The following is a 16,858-nucleotide window of genomic DNA, read 5'->3' on the forward strand; positions in this document are numbered from 1 at the left end:
GGTTCGTTTGAGGGCTGAGGTTGCAAGACAAGACCCAAACCCTCCATCTTAGGTTAATGTTAGGTTTAGGTTAGACATCTTAGGTTAGTTGGCTGTGGATATGTGAATGAATGTGCCTCGACTGGGGTCTCACTCAGGTTTTGTTTCATGTTATGTGCCTGATCTGCCATGCTTCAATCAACCTTCTAATGGAGTTACAGAATTGGGAAAATGAATGAATATCCTGATTAACTGATGACCACAGTGAAAACCCTTCTGTGTCTCCTGAAGTCCGCCAGGCATCCTTTAACACTCAAAAATGTAAATTAGGATGCAAAATCTGTTTCTACAAGAATTCATATGCTACCTTTGGCACCGTGAACAGGAAAAAGCATATAAAAGAAATGAATGTTCTACCAAAATGACACAGGAAGAATCAAAAAGTACCAAAAAAGAACCCCACATGATGACACGAGACTTAAGATTGTGCTAAATAGAAAGCAAGCATTCTATAAATCCATCTGTTTTGGTTGGCTAATAGTTCACTTGTATTTCATCCAATTTAGGAAGTAAAAATGTTAGGTTAGAATACACAATGGACGGTCGGAAAATTGAGAGTCCACCTTAAGAGAAGGATTTAGGAGTCATAGAGGACTCTAAGCTATTGACTTCCGGACAGTGTTCAGAAGCCATTAAGAAGGCAAACAGAATGTCAGGTTATATAGCGCCTTGATGTGTGGAGTACAAGTCACAGGAGGTTCTGCTCAAGCTTTATAACACACTGGTGATGCCTCGTGTGGAGTTCTGTGCAGAGTTTTGGTCTCCAGGCTACAAAAAGGACATAACAGCACTAGAAAAGGTCCAGAGAAGAGCGACTAGGCTGATTCCAGTGATACAGGGTATGAATTATGAGGACAGATTAAAAGAGCTGAGCCTGTACAGTTTAAGCAAACGAATATTAAGAGGAGAACTGATTGATATGTTTAAAATTATGAAGGGAATTAGTGCAGTGGATCAAGACTGTGACTTTAAAGTGAGTTCATCAAGAACACAGGGACACAGTTGGAAGCTTGTTAAGGAGAAATTTCACACAAACATTAGGGAAGTTTATCTTTACACAATGAACGATAGACACTTGGAATAAGCGACCAAGTAGTGTGGTAGACAGTAAGACTTTAGGGACTTTCAAAACTCGACTTGATGTTTTTCAGAAGAAATAAGTGGATAGGAGTGGTGGGCTTTGTTGGGCTGAATGGCCTGTTCTCGTCCAGATTGTTCTAATGTTCAATGATTTCCTAAATAAGGGTGTCTACTTTGACTGTGTGAGTGGACAGTTGCGCTATATTCACAATACTCTTTGTCCATGTGAGGAAGCATTCTCTGGTTACATCTTAATTTCCAATTTATTAATAATACTGTTATGTTCACAGATCATTTCCTTCATCCTTCACACCATGGTGCGAGGATTCATCCATTCATGCTGTGGAGGACTCTATGCAGCTGTGTAAGTAGAGAAGCATCAAAAATGATAAAACCATGGGGGAACTCAAATAACTGAAAAGTCACCATATACTACCAGAGCAAGAAGCTGAGTGCAACCAATCAACATACTAAACTCAAAACAGTGTAATTACCCTCAACGATCCACACACAGTCATCCCATGACTGACATCTTCTAGTGCAGATAGGGCGGACCCAATATTTTAGGCTTAATTAACATGAAAGCAGAAGAAACAATTCCAGTCAAAAAGCTCAGTAGTGTACATTCGGATAGCTTTTCCAAATCTCAAAATCTGAAGGTTCCCTGGGGGTGCACGAGTCTCATATGTTGTGAAAGAAGTGAGATCTGCCTGATCTTTGGACGTTCTGTAATAGCTGGCTTCTGGGTATCATGATTTGAAATTTCAAGCATGGCAAAAAGGGTGTGAGGCCTCCAAAATACTCCGCCGGCAGGCTTGAACCTTCCCTGACTACCTGCACCCTAATCTAGTCAATCCCCCAACTGCTAACTGCAGGCCTCACATGTCTGCCTGGCTCCAGTCCTAAATGTTCTTCACCTTCACTTCCACTGATGTTTTCAAGTCGAGGGACGTTCAAAAAGTTTCCGCACTTTTTTGAACTCTATTTATTAAGAATTTCAAAAGCAAATTACATCACTTTTCTAAACAGTCGCCTCCATTTGCATTGCAATTTTCCCCAGTCACATGAAACTCTCAGACATGATAAATTACTACTCCTCCTGCCTTCACCATTTCCAACGAAAATATAAAAGTGCAGAAACTTTTTGAACGTCCCTCGTATGTGATTCACCCTTAAGCTGAAATAATTCTCCTGGCTCTGCTTTATCAATGCCATTGAGGATGTTGAAGGCCTGCTTGAGGTTCCCCCACACAGTCTCAGACTAAGATGGTTTAATTGTTGGGGTCTGTCACAGTGGGACACGTCCTTAAGTCCTGGGATGCACTTAGTTGCTCTCCTCTTCTCAGCTGCAAGTGCTGCTATGTTTTTTTTTGTAGTGTGAAGGCCAGAACTTACATTATAATTGATATCAGAAAATAGATGAGTGATAGAAATGAACAGAAGTCATGGACATGTGGAAAGTGTTTTTCTTTTTCTTTATTTAACGCTCTTTACTCTTTTTGCACACTATTGTGTTTAACAAGACTGACGGCCTTCATTTCTGATTTTGCAGCTACCCATCTAACCATTTTGGCACCCTTACTGGGCTCCAGTCTCTGATCAGTGCGGTGTTTGCCCTGTTGCAGCAGCTGTTATTCATGGCAATGGTTGGACCCCTGCTTGGTAACCCCTTTTGGGTAAGTACAGCACGTAATGCAGGGAAGAGTACGGAGAACGCTGTGCTATATATAAACCGCTCAAAAAAATTAAAGGAACACTTTGAAAACACATGGGAAAAAATCGTGCTGAATATCTCTACTGATATGGACTGATAATGTGTTAGGAACGAAAGGATGGCAGCCACGTCGTTTGATGGAAATGAAAATGATCAATTTATAGAGAGAGGGCTGAATTCAAAGACATGATGCGGCAGGCAGGCAGGCGAGTCCATTTGGCCTGAAATTTCATTGCAGCAATTCCAAATCATACTCAGTAGTTTGTATGGCCCCCATGTGCTTATAAGCATGCCTGACAATGTCCTAATAAGACAACGGATGGTGTCCTGGGGGATCCCATCCCAGATCTGGACCAGGGCATCACTGAGCTCCTGTACAGGCTGTGGTGCAACCTGGTGGTGTCGGATGGACTGAAACATAATGTCACACCCAGAGGTGTTCTATTGGATTGCGGTCAGGCGAGTGAGTGTGGGGGCCAATCAATGATATCAATTCCTTCATCCTCCAGGAACTGCCTATATCCTCTCGCAACATGAGGCTGGGCATTGTCGTGCACCAGGAGGAACCCAGGAGCCACTGCACCAGCATAGGGTCTGACAATGGGTCCAAGGATTTCATCTCGATACCTAATGGCAGTCAAGGTGCGATTGTCTAGCCTGTAGAGCTCCATTGATATGCCTCCCCAGACCACCACTGACTCACCACCAAACGGGTCATGCTGAACGATGTCACAGGCGGCATAATGTTCTCCACAGCTTCTCCAGACCCTTTCACATCTGTCACATGTGCTCAGGGTGAACCTGCTCTCATCTGTGAAAAGCACAGGGTGCCAGTGGTGGTCCTGCTAATTCTGGTATTCTATGGCAAATGCCAATCGAGCTCCATGGTGCCCACTAGAGGACGTCAGGCCCTCAGGCCACCCTCATGAAGTCTGTTTCTGATTATTTGGTCAAAGACATTCACACCAGTGGCCTGCCTGCTGGAGGTTATTTTGTAATTTTGTAGGCCCTGGCAGTGCTCATCCTGTTCCTCCTTGCCCAGAGGAGCAGATACCGGTGGGTCCTGCTGATGGGATAAGGACCTTCAACGAGGGGCCCTGTCCTGCTCTCCTTGAGTAACTGCCTGCCTGTCTCCTGGAATCTCCTCCATGCCCTTGAGACTGTGCTGGGAGACACAGCAAACCTTCTGGCAATGTCAGGCACGTATTGATGTGCCATCCTGGAGAAGTTGGACTGCCTGTGCCAGCTCTGTAGGGTCCAGGTATGGCCTCAGGCTACCAGTAGTGACACTGACCATAGCCAAATGTAAAACGAGTGAAAAAACATGAGGGGGGAAAAATGTCAGTGGCCTCCCTCCACCTGTTAAATCTTTCATTTCTGTTTTGGGGGTCGTCTCATTGTTGCCCCTCTACTGCACCAAAGCAAAACCCCCTTTGCTACTTAACTGACCAGATCAATAGCCCACAGGTTTCATTGACTTGATGCTATACTCTCTTTAAAAAGTCTTCCTTTCATTTTTTTGAGCAGTTTATATATGAGTGCAGAACAAAGACCAGTAAGATACTTTAATATGTAAAGTAATCTTTTTTTTCTTTTAATTAGGTGAATCTGGGACTGCTGATATTCTCTTTTACGGGCTTCCTGTTGCCAATGTATTTGTTCTACCATCGCAGAAATCTGGTGAAAGAGCTGAAAGAGAAAGAGAAAGAAGCAGCAGTTCAGTCTGAAGACGCCAGCCTGAAGCAACACAGCAATGGTCAGCTGGCCACCAGTGAGGCTTAGTCAGGGCTGGCGGGACAAGCTGAGGTGGTGCTGGGACACTGGGCTGAAACAGGGCCAGCAGCTGGTAAGGTCACTCTGTCTTTGTTGGCTAACTGCCCGTAACTCTCCAAAGATTTTGTCATCCCCGCTTCATTACGCCTGCCGCCAGTCCAGAGTTTTGTTTCAACCTCTAAAAAGAAGCCGAATGGAGGGACGAAGGCTCACTTGCACCTGTAACTGCGACAGCTTGAAAGCAACAGAGTTTAAAGTTACCAGCTACAGCCAGTTGGAGCAAAATTACGGACAGGAGATGCAATGGAGAAAACCTTTAGCAGCTACTTTATTAAGTGTGTGCGTGTGTGTGTGTTTTACCTTGAGCAAAAAAAAAAAACAAAAACACAAAAAAGATCTGAGAACATTTATGGAAAAAAGAACACAAACCTGTCAGGATCTTCTCTAAACCAAAGACAGACCCCCCCCACCCGCCGAAGACCACATAGCCAAGAGCCGATAGGTGGAGTCGGTCAAACTGGAGACATGTCAGGTGGAAGGAAAAAACTGGCTCGCCATTCCTACAGCCAGTCATTCCAAAGGGCCATCATGTCACGCCAGTTTGTCACTATGTGTCCCGTGTACGGCAGGCACTTCTGTGTATATTTTCAGCTTGCCACATGTGCCAAAGGATTTTTCTCTTTCCTTATTCAGTTTTGGATGCTTGCTTAAATGTTAATAGGAAATGTATATATATGGGATCTGTGTCTATATGTATATATTAAATATACATATAATGTATATAGGAGTCAGGAAGGGCTGGCATAAGATGAGGGGTCAACAGCCTAAGTATTTTATTTGTAATTTTTGTTTTATTTATTATGTGTGGAAGAAACCTTTACTTATTTATCCAAGTAGTATATATATTGTATATATACATATAGTGTATGTACTACATACTGTGTAAGTACTATATGTACTTATATATATATATATATGTATATCTATATATATATTTATATATAATTACACTTTATATAGGTTATATAGATAAGATTAGCAATTTCAAGAACCAATGACCTGATAAATATGGGATTATACAAGAAGTTGTGTAACAAATTCAACCCAAAGATCTACTGCAATTGTCCTGAGGGAGGAATTACAATTGAATCTGTAACTGTAATCTGAGCCTTGTCAAGTCTAAAAAGCAGGGGCTTAATTAATTTAGCTAACACACACACTCACTCACTCGTGCACACAATACATACAACTTATAGCACACTTCACAACATGACGACAGTGAGATGTAGGATAGCTCAACACGCATTACTTGATACAAACACAAGCAAACACATCGCAGATATGACTAGATAGATAGATAGATAGATAGATAGATAGATAGATAGATAGATAGATAGATAGATAGATAGATAGATAGATACTTTATTAATCCCAATGGGAAATTCACTAGGGCCTTACTGGGATACAGGAGGAACATTTAAAAGTCAAGTGCCTCTAAAGTTTGTACACAATACCCTGCCCTCACCCCAAATAAGGTATACAGTACTGCACAGTCAAATTTTTGTGTGTATTCTTAGGTGAACACATATACAGTACATTGATGCACATGGCTTTTACTAATACTCAGGTACATTTTCAATACTTTGATTCTATATAATTTAGGAAGAAAGATACTAAAATACACTGGACAGACAAGCAGACAGGCAGACAGGCAGATAGATAGATAGATAGATAGATAGATAGATAGATAGATAGATAGATAGATAGATAGATAGATAGATAGATAGATAGATGTGAAAGGCGCTATATGATAGATAGATAGATGTGAAAGGTGCTATATGATAGATAGATAGATAGATATGAAAGGTGCTATATGATAGATAGATGGATAGATAGATAGATACATAGATAGAGCTTTATGTCCTCCCAAAGGGAAATTAAGAAGCTCAAGAGAGAAATTATTAAGCCAGGGTGTTGAATCTGTAAGGCAGCAGTGCCAATCCCTGTGCCATCTTGTCATCCACTTCCATTTTACACACTGTGCACACTAAAACTACACTACAGTTTTCTGTCCCATTATGAAATGCCAAAGAGACAGCTCAGGGTTACAAGTCATGTTAAGCTGATCATTTTGTTTCCAACTACACGGGTGTTATTTGAATTCTGATGAGGTGCTTCTCCCTTCTTCTATTTGTTACGTAATGATGGGTCCGACTGATTTCATTTATTAAAACTCACCAAGGTACACCAAACTAACAAATGTAGCAGAAGCAAACATCGTCTGGCATTTCACAGGCTTTTGTTTTTATTTTCTAGTAATTCTGTTGCAAACTATTTTCTTAAATAACTTTTTCAATTATTTATACAGAGTGAACATTAAATGTTGCTACATTATAAAGATTCAGAAATGGATATTAGGTAAGAATTAGTTGATTCAAAGCACTTGATTTCTAGTTAGAAGCCAGACCGCTTGCTAAGTCGCACAAGACGATGATTTATTAGCCGTCACATGTCATATTGAAACTGAACTGCTTGAATAAAAAGTTGAAGGTTTTGCATTAATGTAAATCCCTGGAGGAACAGGGAAATTTTCCAAACGAAGTGGAGTTGGCTTGATATTATAGCTGTACACAAATTTTGTACTTTTATCACGGAAAATGTGAACTTCTAAGTGACTGTCATTTGTATAGAAACTGGTTAAAGAACAACTTTTTAAATTTCCATTTTGTATTTAATTCGATCCAGAATTTAAAAACTGCTGGCAGACGCGTCACGGCATTGGGCGGTGATCCAACTTTCACTTTGGTGTCATTTTTACGGGCAGTGATTCACAGTTTATACCAAAGTGCAGCCAGCTTGTCGTGTTAAATTGCAATTCCAGTTTTTCAATCAGAGTTGTAGAATTCCTATTCTTTCGATGAAAGACATTTTTGTTTGCCTTTATGTTTCCTTTCCAGTCGTGTGGTAATATCATACAAGGCGGCAGTTCATATTGCCAGTATTTGGTGTTACAAAATATAGACAAATTTTGTCTGCCATTAATGGCGAAGTTGACATTACATTTTAGGTCACATTAAGAAGAATGTAAAAACAAACAAACAAAACTAAAACAATAAATTGGGAGTATCAATGCAATCCCTGATAAACGTTAATGATTTTGTGTGTCAAAACGGGTGACCCTCCAATGTAATATTTGCAGACTGCCTTGCTGCTCTGTGGAGCAACAATGAAACAATAGAAATCACCCCTCATGCATTATGTAAGCCCCCTGCCCCGCCTCAGCCTTCGGTACTTTGCATCCTGAGCCACGCAATGGACATTCCATAAATGGGGAGACCACGGGAGTGCGAGGAACTTTTATGGGCACTCCTGCCACCAAAGTGGACTGTCTTGGGGTTACAGGGTCAGCACATCTGGGGATCAAAGTCACTGGTGCATTTCTATTTAATAACCTTGAACATTAAAAAGACGAGAGCCGTGCCATTTTTTGGCTATCAGTATATTATATATGTGTGTGTGTGTGTTGTTCTGATTAATCGTTGGGTTTGTTTTTAATAAGAAGTATTGTACACAAGGTGCCTTAAACTTCCTGTGCCAAAACAAAAAAAAAATGACTTGAACAGAACAATTTACTTGCAAGAATGTTTTTCACAATGAGCGCTTATTTGTATTTATTTAGATAGCACTGTGGTGGGGATTTAAAGCCATGAAATAACCGTGTGGTTAAGTGTCGGTGTGCAGACTGGTAGGCCTCTTTTACTTTGTGTACTTAGTCTAAAGAAATGTACAGTAGGCTCTGAAATGTCATTAAAATAAATTATTAAGAGAAAGTGTTGTGTAAACTGTGTCTTCCTTTGCTTGCCATATTTGGAAAAAGGGTTAAGTTAAAAAAAAATTGAAACCAATTTTAATTAAAAATAATAATAATTGTGCAGAGAATTAGGTCTACTTGGAAAAATTGCCTCCAGGGACCGCTCTCTCGGAGCATATTCAGCTAGCACGGAGTGCTAAGCAGCAGCTCTGGGGGTCTTTTCTGCCCACTTGCAATCAGTCAATTTAATGCTTCCACCCGATGTACTCATTAGGTTTATTTATTTGTCAATTGATTGATGAGCTGTACTATCTGCCCTATGACTCTGAATCCTTGTTTTCTTTTTATGTTTCTGCTTCTGTACGCAACTGAATTTCCCCTTTGGATTAATAAATAAAGTGCATCTAATCAAATCTAATAATCCGGGGATCCCCAATCTCGGTCCCGGGGACGCCCTGTGGCTGCAGGCCCAGCTTCCATTTCTAGTTGGACTCCCAGGCTAATTACAGGTGCATCTCAATAAATTAGAATATCATCGAAAAGTTAATTTATTTCAATAATTCAATTCAAAAAGTGAAACTCATATTATATTGAATAATTACACACACACACATATATATATATATAATCTGACCAACCACAAGCGTTACCTGGTAGGTAACCACCCATACAATCAGATTGTGATTCAGACTACAAATGCCATGAATATATATAACAATATATACAGTGCATCCGGAAAGTATTCACAGTGCATTACTTTTTCCACATTTTGTTATGTTACAGCCTTATTCCAAAATGGATTAAATTCATTTTTTCCTCAGAATTCTACACACAACACCCCATAATGACAACGTGAAAAAAATTTACTTGAGGTTTTTGCAAGTTTATTAAAAATAAAAAAATTGAGAAAGCACATGTCCATAAGTATTCACAGCCTTTGCTGTGAAGCTCGAAATTGAGCTCAGGTGCATCCCGTTTCCCCTGATCATCCTTGAGATGTTTCTGCAGCTTAATTGGAGTCCACCTGTGGTAAATTCAGTTGGTTGGACATGATTTGGAAAGGCACACACCTGTCCATATAAGGTCCCACAGTTGACAGTTCATGTCAGAGCACAAACCAAGCATGAAGTCAAAGGAATTGTCTGTAGACCTCCGAGACAGGATTGCCTCGAGGCACAAATCTAGGGAAGGTTACAGAAAAATTTCTGCTGCTTTGAAGGTCCCAATGAGCACAGTGGCCTCCATCATCCGTAAGTGGAAGAAGTTCGAAACCACCAGGACTCTTCCTAGAGCTGGCCGGCCATCTAAACTGAGCGATCGGGGGAGAAGGGCCTTACTCAGGGAGGTGACCAAGAACCCGATGGTCACTCTGTCAGAGCTCCAGAGGTCCTCTGTGAAGAGAGGAGAACCTTCCAGAAGGACAACCATCTCTGCAGCAATCCACCAATCAGGCCTGTATGGTAGAGTGGCCAGACGGAAGCCACTCCTTAGTAAAAGGCACATGGCAGCCCGCCTGGAGTTTGCCAAAAGGTACCTGAAGGACTCTCAGACCATGAGAAAGAAAATTCTCTGGTCTGATGAGACAAAGATTGAACTCTTTGGTGTGAATGCCAGGCGTCACGTTTGGAGGAAACCAGGCACCGCTCATCACCAGGCCAATACCATCCCTACAGTGAAGCATGGTGGTGGCAGCATCATGCTGTGGGGATGTTTTTCAGTGGCAGGGACTGGGAGACTAGTCAGGATAAAGGGAAAGATGACTGCAGCAATGTACAGAGACATCCTGGATGAAAACCTGCTCCAGAGCGCTCTTGACCTCAGACTGGGGCGACGGTTCATCTTTCAGCAGGACAACGACCCTAAGCACACAGCCAAGATATCAAAGGAGTGGCTTCAGGACAACTCTGTGAATGTCCTTGAGTGGCTCAGCCAGAGCCCAGACTTGAATCCGATTGAACATCTCTGGAGAGATCTTAAAATGGCTGTGCACCGACACTTCCCATCCAACCTGATGGAGCTTGAGAGGTGCTACAAAGAGGAATGGGCGAAACTGGCCAAGGATAGGCGTGCCAAGCTTGTGGCATCATATTCAACAAGACTTGAGGCTGTAATTGCTGCCAAAGGTGCATCGACAAAGTATTGAGCAAAGGCTGTGAATACTTATGGACATGGGATTTCTCAGTTTTTTTATTTTTAATAAAGTTGCAGAAACCTCAAGTAAACTTTTTTCACGTCGTCATTATGGGGTGTTGTGTGCAGAATTCTAAGGAAAAAAATGAATTTAATCCATTTTGGAATAAGGCTGTAACATAACAAAATGTGGAAAAAGTGATGCGCTGTGAATACTTTCCGGATGCACTGTATATATATATATATATATATATAACAATATACATACAGTATATTTATATATATTGTAAGAAGGACGCTATATAGCGCCAGACCCAACACAGATTGAACATGGGAGGCACATGTAAAATAACTATTTCCTTCCCCTGTGGGCGCACGTCTTCCCCATGTCCCACAGGCAATACACAGTCCCAAGCACAGTGCTTAAACAAAATACCACAAGTCCACATACTTTTTCTTCCATCACCACTCCTCCCTGGCAACTTCATCCTCTTCCTCCTGACTCAGGCCCCTGAGTGGTGGTCACTTGCTCCCTTTATTGGGTACCCATTGGGTGCTCCAGGTGCTTGATGGGTGACATCCGGCTGCACTTCCAGGTAAGGTGAAACCAGTGCCCAAAAAGGGGCCAGCAGCTCCTGCTGTAGCACCCCCTGGCGGTGCCTGCGGAACCCCACAGAGCTGCACAGAACTCCAACCCCCCACAAAGCCCTGGGGGAGTCCGAGGCACCGCTGCAACCCAGGGAGGCTGCCATCTAGTGTCAAGGGGGAGATACTGGGCTTCCCACCCTTGTCCCCCTGGCAGATGTGGTGAAGGGGCATCCCAGCCAGGCCTGGACCCCGGCCATCCGTCACAATAAATATATTTTGAGTTTTAATTACCTGTAGGCCATAATCATCAAAATGAAAAGAAAGAAACGCTTAAAATATATCACTCTGTGATATCACTCACTTTTTGAATTGAATTACTGAAATAAATTAACTTTTCAGTGATATTCTAATTTTTTAGGATGCGCCGGTATATATATGTTTCTGTAATGTAGCGGGTCCACAGCTCATGTCAAAAAGGCCACTTTTTAAATAAATAATCGCCGCCTTCGTGGCTTACAGAGGAGGCATGGTAGTGTGGCGGATCGGTTCACGAGGAATTGGTGATGCGGGCGATGCTCGCTTAAGTGCACAGCTGAGGAGTCGTCCACATCTGTAATTGTTCCCTAAAGCTGCTAATTGCCACATCTGATCCACGTCCCCGCAATAAATAGAAGCGCGAGGTGGCTAGCAGGAAGAAAAATGAAAAAGAAAAAAGACAAAAAACACAAACGGAGGTTGTAGGAGAAGAAGGCTGGAAGCAGGTAGAAGAAAACCGGTGCAGGAGAGCGAGTGAGAGCAAGCGCAAGCTCGTAGGTAGCTGAGCAGTGAGCCTGGGTGTTTGGCCGGCACCCGAGGAGCAGTAGATTGTGGTCGTTCCCGCTGAGCATTTTGTGAAGAGCGGGAGTGACCGGAAGGAGGATGGCTCGTTGCCTAAGGTCAAGAAGGCAGCGTGAGTCGGGACTTGGGACGTGAAAGCCCCCAGCGTGAGCACATTGGTTGCTGGGGAGCCCAAGTCACGGTTTGATTTAGCCTACTGGAGCCAGGGATCGGTGAGGTGAACAGACCTGCAGGAGAAGGCAGAGAGGTCAGCTCCAAGTAGGGTGGCTCCTCTGGTGCATAGTCTGGATGGGAGAAGCAGGGGAGTCACCAGTAGAAGAAAGACACCGGGATTTATTTTACAGGACAGCTTCCAGCCGTGTTTTAACCTTGTTTTTATTTTTAAAAAAGGACTTTTTTATCTATTGAATTTTAACCTCCACCTTTTCACTTGTTTTTACGGATTATTTATTTAATGACTTATATTTGATGCGGGCGGCACGGTGGCACAGTGGTAGGGCTGCTGCCTCGTAGTTAGGAGACCTGGGTTTGCTTCCCGGGTCCTCCCTGCGTGGAGTTTGCATGTTCTCCCCGTGTCTGCGTGGATTTCCTCTGGGTGCTCCGGTTTCCTCCCACTGTCCAAAGACATGCAGGTTAGGTCGACTGGCGATTCTAAATTGGCCGTAGTGTGTGCTTGGTGTGTGGGTGTTTGTGTGTGTCCTGCGGTGGGTTGGCGCCCTGCCCGGGATTGGTTCCCTGCCTTGCGCCCTGTGTTGGCTGGGATTGGCTCCAGCAGACCCCCGTGACCTTGTGTTCGGATTCAGCGGGTTGGAAAATGGATGGATGGATGGATATTTGATGCACTGCACTTTATTTCATTTGGATACTTTGTTTTGTTGTTGTTGATTTTAAATAAAAGCACTTTTTGCACCATCCCCTTGCTTCATTGTTTGTGCCTCACTGTCCAGCTCATCGGTGACATTACCGACGGTGTCGGGTTCACGAGCTCCCAGAAGGAAGACGGGAGCATGCAGCGGAACCCGCATCGTCACAAAGCAGTTAAATGGGAAAAATGTATTTCTCTTTCATTTTAACATTTTCATCTCGATTTCCACTTTTTCAGGTGTTCTAATTGTTTAATTAATCCATTATTTTCTAATTAGTGGGACTCACACTAAAGTAGTTGCAGCCTTTCATGATTTCGTGTTGTTTTCCTGGGTGTCTTCATTATTAAGATAAAATGAAGGGAGCAAACTGCACAGAGAAAAGGCAAAATATAATGAAATCAACAAAAGAGAGTTACGCATTTAAATTTATAGCAAAAGCAGAAATATTTCTAAATGTCTTATAAATGTAAAAATCATGCAGCTGTGCTTTTCTGAATGTAGAATAAGAGGAAAAAAATACCAGCTAATGAAATCTGATCAGTGGATTCAGGTGTTGTCACCGATTATGAATCTGGTTGGAACAAAAACCTGCAGCCATAGTGGGTCCCCAGGAGCGAGTTTAGGAATCCCTGTAATAATCTAATCTAGAGCAGGCCCCCCATGATTTATTATTGCTCTTATGTTGGATGGTTGTATTTGAGTTTTATTTGTTAAGAGTATCACTAAATCCAATTTCCATGGAATTACATTGCTCTGGCTACACAATTATTTGAATATTCTGCATGCAAATACCATGCCATGGTTCTTTCGTACAGGAACATTAACAACACAGCAATCACGTGATGGAAAGAATTAACCCTGCGCTCACGTGTTCTCAGCCAGTCGAGAGTTGTTGAGTTGGAAATTCCACGTGAACACACTACAAAAGTAGAAATACAAGTCGGAAAATTCAGGCAAAATAAAGCTACCCAATTCATCCGAGTTGTGATGTAACACCGACCGTTCAACTTACTCAGTTATTTAAAATAAAACATACAACCTGGTCAGCGCCCTAAATGCCATTTGTGTGGTCATATTACATTTGGAGCAGAGTGATACACATTTAATATTTAACATATTTTGCTTTGATTTCCATAAAAATAGCAGTTTGTTTACAGTAATTTTTTTTGCAGGCAAAGTAACAAATCAATAATTACTTCACATTTATCCAAAATGATCAAGAGAAATTCACATGCACACACTAAAAGGAAGGTATCTACTAGAAGGTGTGGAGTTCCACGCTACACCAGAAACACGTGACCTCCACTGTTCACTGGAAGGTTTGGAGGCCCACACCAAATGTGACTTCCATGCTCAAACTCGTGAAATTCCACGATTCGCCTTATTAGACTATGGTTAAGACTAGAGTTGTGGATGGGTTAGCTAACTCAAATATTTTGTGTGGGTACACTATGGTTAAGATCAGGGTTGGGGGAGGCTTATGTGACTCAACGTGGCAAAAACAAGATCGAGTGGTGGTCATGTGTTTCCAGTCTAATGTGGAGCTCGACAGCTTACAGTGTCTGCAGCCAGACCCTTCTTCACTGAAGTAGGAAGATGAAAGATTACTCAGTTTGGGCAGATGTTCGAGTCTAGGAAGACTCCAGATGGTTCCAATCGTCTTCCATTTCACAATTATTGAGGTCACTGTGCTCCAAAGCTTTAGAAATGGTTTGGTCTCCTTGCCCTGATCTACGCCTTTCCACAATTTGATCACAAAGAGAGTTCTTTGGACTTCATGGCTTTATTTTTGTCCTAACATGCAGTGTGAATTGTGGGTTTCCTTATCAAAACAGGTACCCATGTGCCTTTCTCAATGATGTCCAATCATTTCAGTTTGCCACATGGAGGAATCCAAGCAAATTCTTAAGACGCGTCTCAAGGAGAATTAAAGCAAACAGGATGCCGCTGACCACAATTTGGAGTGTGGTGATATAGGGTGGTCCAGATCTAATTATACAATTTTCATTACATATAACTTAAGTTTATTACATAGAAAATCACCTGAAAAATCCTGGACCATCGAGAAGTGTGCGAACTGACGACATGAAGGATCGTCTTTGCGCCGAACTGGAATCGTCCCCGCATAAATCAAAGTCATCCAGACAATCTGGATCTGCATAATTAGATCTGGACCACCCTGTACATGGTCTGAATATTTATAAGATAGAGATTTCAGTTTTTGATTTTTAATAAATCTGCAAACCTTTCTGAAATATGTTTTCATTTTGACATTATGAGTTATAAAGGGTAAACTGGCAAATTTGTCCATTCAAAACGATGGGTTCAATGCCATTTTGTATCATTGTTTGGCATGGTCACTGCCATGTACTCATCTTTGGAGATTTGTTATACGATACTATAGATAAGCACTCTATCTTTCTATAGATCTATGATAAGTAAGCCGTATTGATTTATTTTTCATTATTATTATTCATTACTAGCTGTTCCCCGCGGCTGCACCCATGTAGTAGTGAAACAGGACAAACATTAAAAATCTATATAAAAAAAAATAATAATAATTTATATCTCTCTCTCTCAAAAACGTTACTCTTTAACAATCTCTAGATCATAATGTGTGCTGAACGAACTGGTATCGCTAGCTAAGCGGAGTCAAGGTATGCTCCAACACATGGTGACAGGTAAAGCGACTCAAACGGAGGCTGGCGTGGGTGTGAGGAGGACCCCGCCCCTACCTCACCTTAGCCCGCAGCCTCTCTCTCGGATTTGCACAAAATAAATCGGTACTGCAACCAAACTATGATATTTAATATGATGAGAGAAGTCGCAAAATCAACCGGAATGTTCAAGCAAATTATAGAAACAAACCCGATCTAAATCCATTAGGTAGTTCTCTTGTGAAAAGTGAACAGACATGCAGACAGACAGTTAGACATTGGATTTTATACATAGATTATTCTTGTAACTATTTCTTTGAGATTTTGTAAAGCACTTTGAGCTACATCCCAAGCATGAAAATGTAGTGGAGAAGTAAATGTTGTTGACAACTGCCTCCCTTTATGATTTACTAGTTGTCCCCCGCAGCTCTGCCCAGGAAGAAGTAAAACAGGACAGTGAGGAGGGCCCTGCTCGGCTCCCCACTCCTGACGTCACTCTTCCCCCTCCCCTCGGCCCGTAGCCTCTGTCTCGGACTAGCGCGAATACATCGCTCCTGCAAGCGAACTATGATTCTTAGCGCGATGAGAGAAGTCGCAAAATCAACCGGAATGTTCAAGCAAATTCTTGAAAAAAGCCCGCTCTAAATCCATTAAATAGATCTCTATTTCCCTAGCTAGGCGGATGTAAGATACACCCCGAGGCTGGCCCCGCCCCCCTTGGCCCACTGCGTCTCTCTCAGATTTGCGCAAATAAATCGGTACCTCAAGTGAAGTTTGATACTTAGTGCAATGAGAGAAGATGCAAAATCAACCAGAATGTTCAAGCAAATTATACAAAAACACCCGATCTAAATCCGTTAAGTAGTTCTCACTTGAAAAGCGGACAGACATACAGACAGATGTTGGATTTTTTTATATATATATATATATATATATATATATATAACAAAAACAGAACTGTGCAGATGTTTTAGGCAGGTGAGAAAAAATGCTGTAAACAAAGAATGCTTTCAGAAATATAAATAATGATTGTTTATTGTTATTAATTTACAAAATGCAAAGTGAGCAAACAAAAGAAAAATCTAAATCAAATCAACATTTGGTGTTACTACCTTTTGTCTTCAAGCCAGCATCATCTTATAGGTCCACTTGCACAAAGTCAGGGATTTTGTAGGATTCTACTGTAGTCAGGTGTTTGATCAACCAATTCTACCAAACTGGTGCTAATGATCATCAATGTCACACGTAGGTTGAAACACAGTCATTAACTGAAACAGAAACAGCTGTGTAGGAGGCTTAAAACTGGGTGAGGAACAGCCAAACTCTGCTACCAAGGTGAGGTTGTGGAAGACAATGTCATGTC

At 41.9% G+C, this 16,858-nt stretch overlaps 1 protein-coding gene across 1 annotated transcript in view; it reads left to right on the plus strand.

Annotated features, from left to right (window-relative positions):
* slc43a1b (solute carrier family 43 member 1b) overlaps positions 1-8,429 on the plus strand; it is a 56,323-nt gene extending 47,894 nt beyond the window's left edge. Inside the window, exons 13-15 of the mRNA XM_028812243.2 lie at positions 1,410-1,483; positions 2,672-2,795; positions 4,436-8,429. Of these exons, the coding sequence (XP_028668076.1) occupies positions 1,410-1,483; positions 2,672-2,795; positions 4,436-4,615 (378 nt within the window). The 3' untranslated portion in view covers positions 4,616-8,429. The remainder of the gene's footprint in view (positions 1-1,409; positions 1,484-2,671; positions 2,796-4,435) is intronic.
* The last annotated feature ends 8,429 nt before the right edge of the window (positions 8,430-16,858 follow it).

This window comes from Erpetoichthys calabaricus, chromosome 10, assembly GCF_900747795.2.
Source record: "Erpetoichthys calabaricus chromosome 10, fErpCal1.3, whole genome shotgun sequence".
Lineage (NCBI taxonomy): Eukaryota > Metazoa > Chordata > Cladistia > Polypteriformes > Polypteridae > Erpetoichthys > Erpetoichthys calabaricus.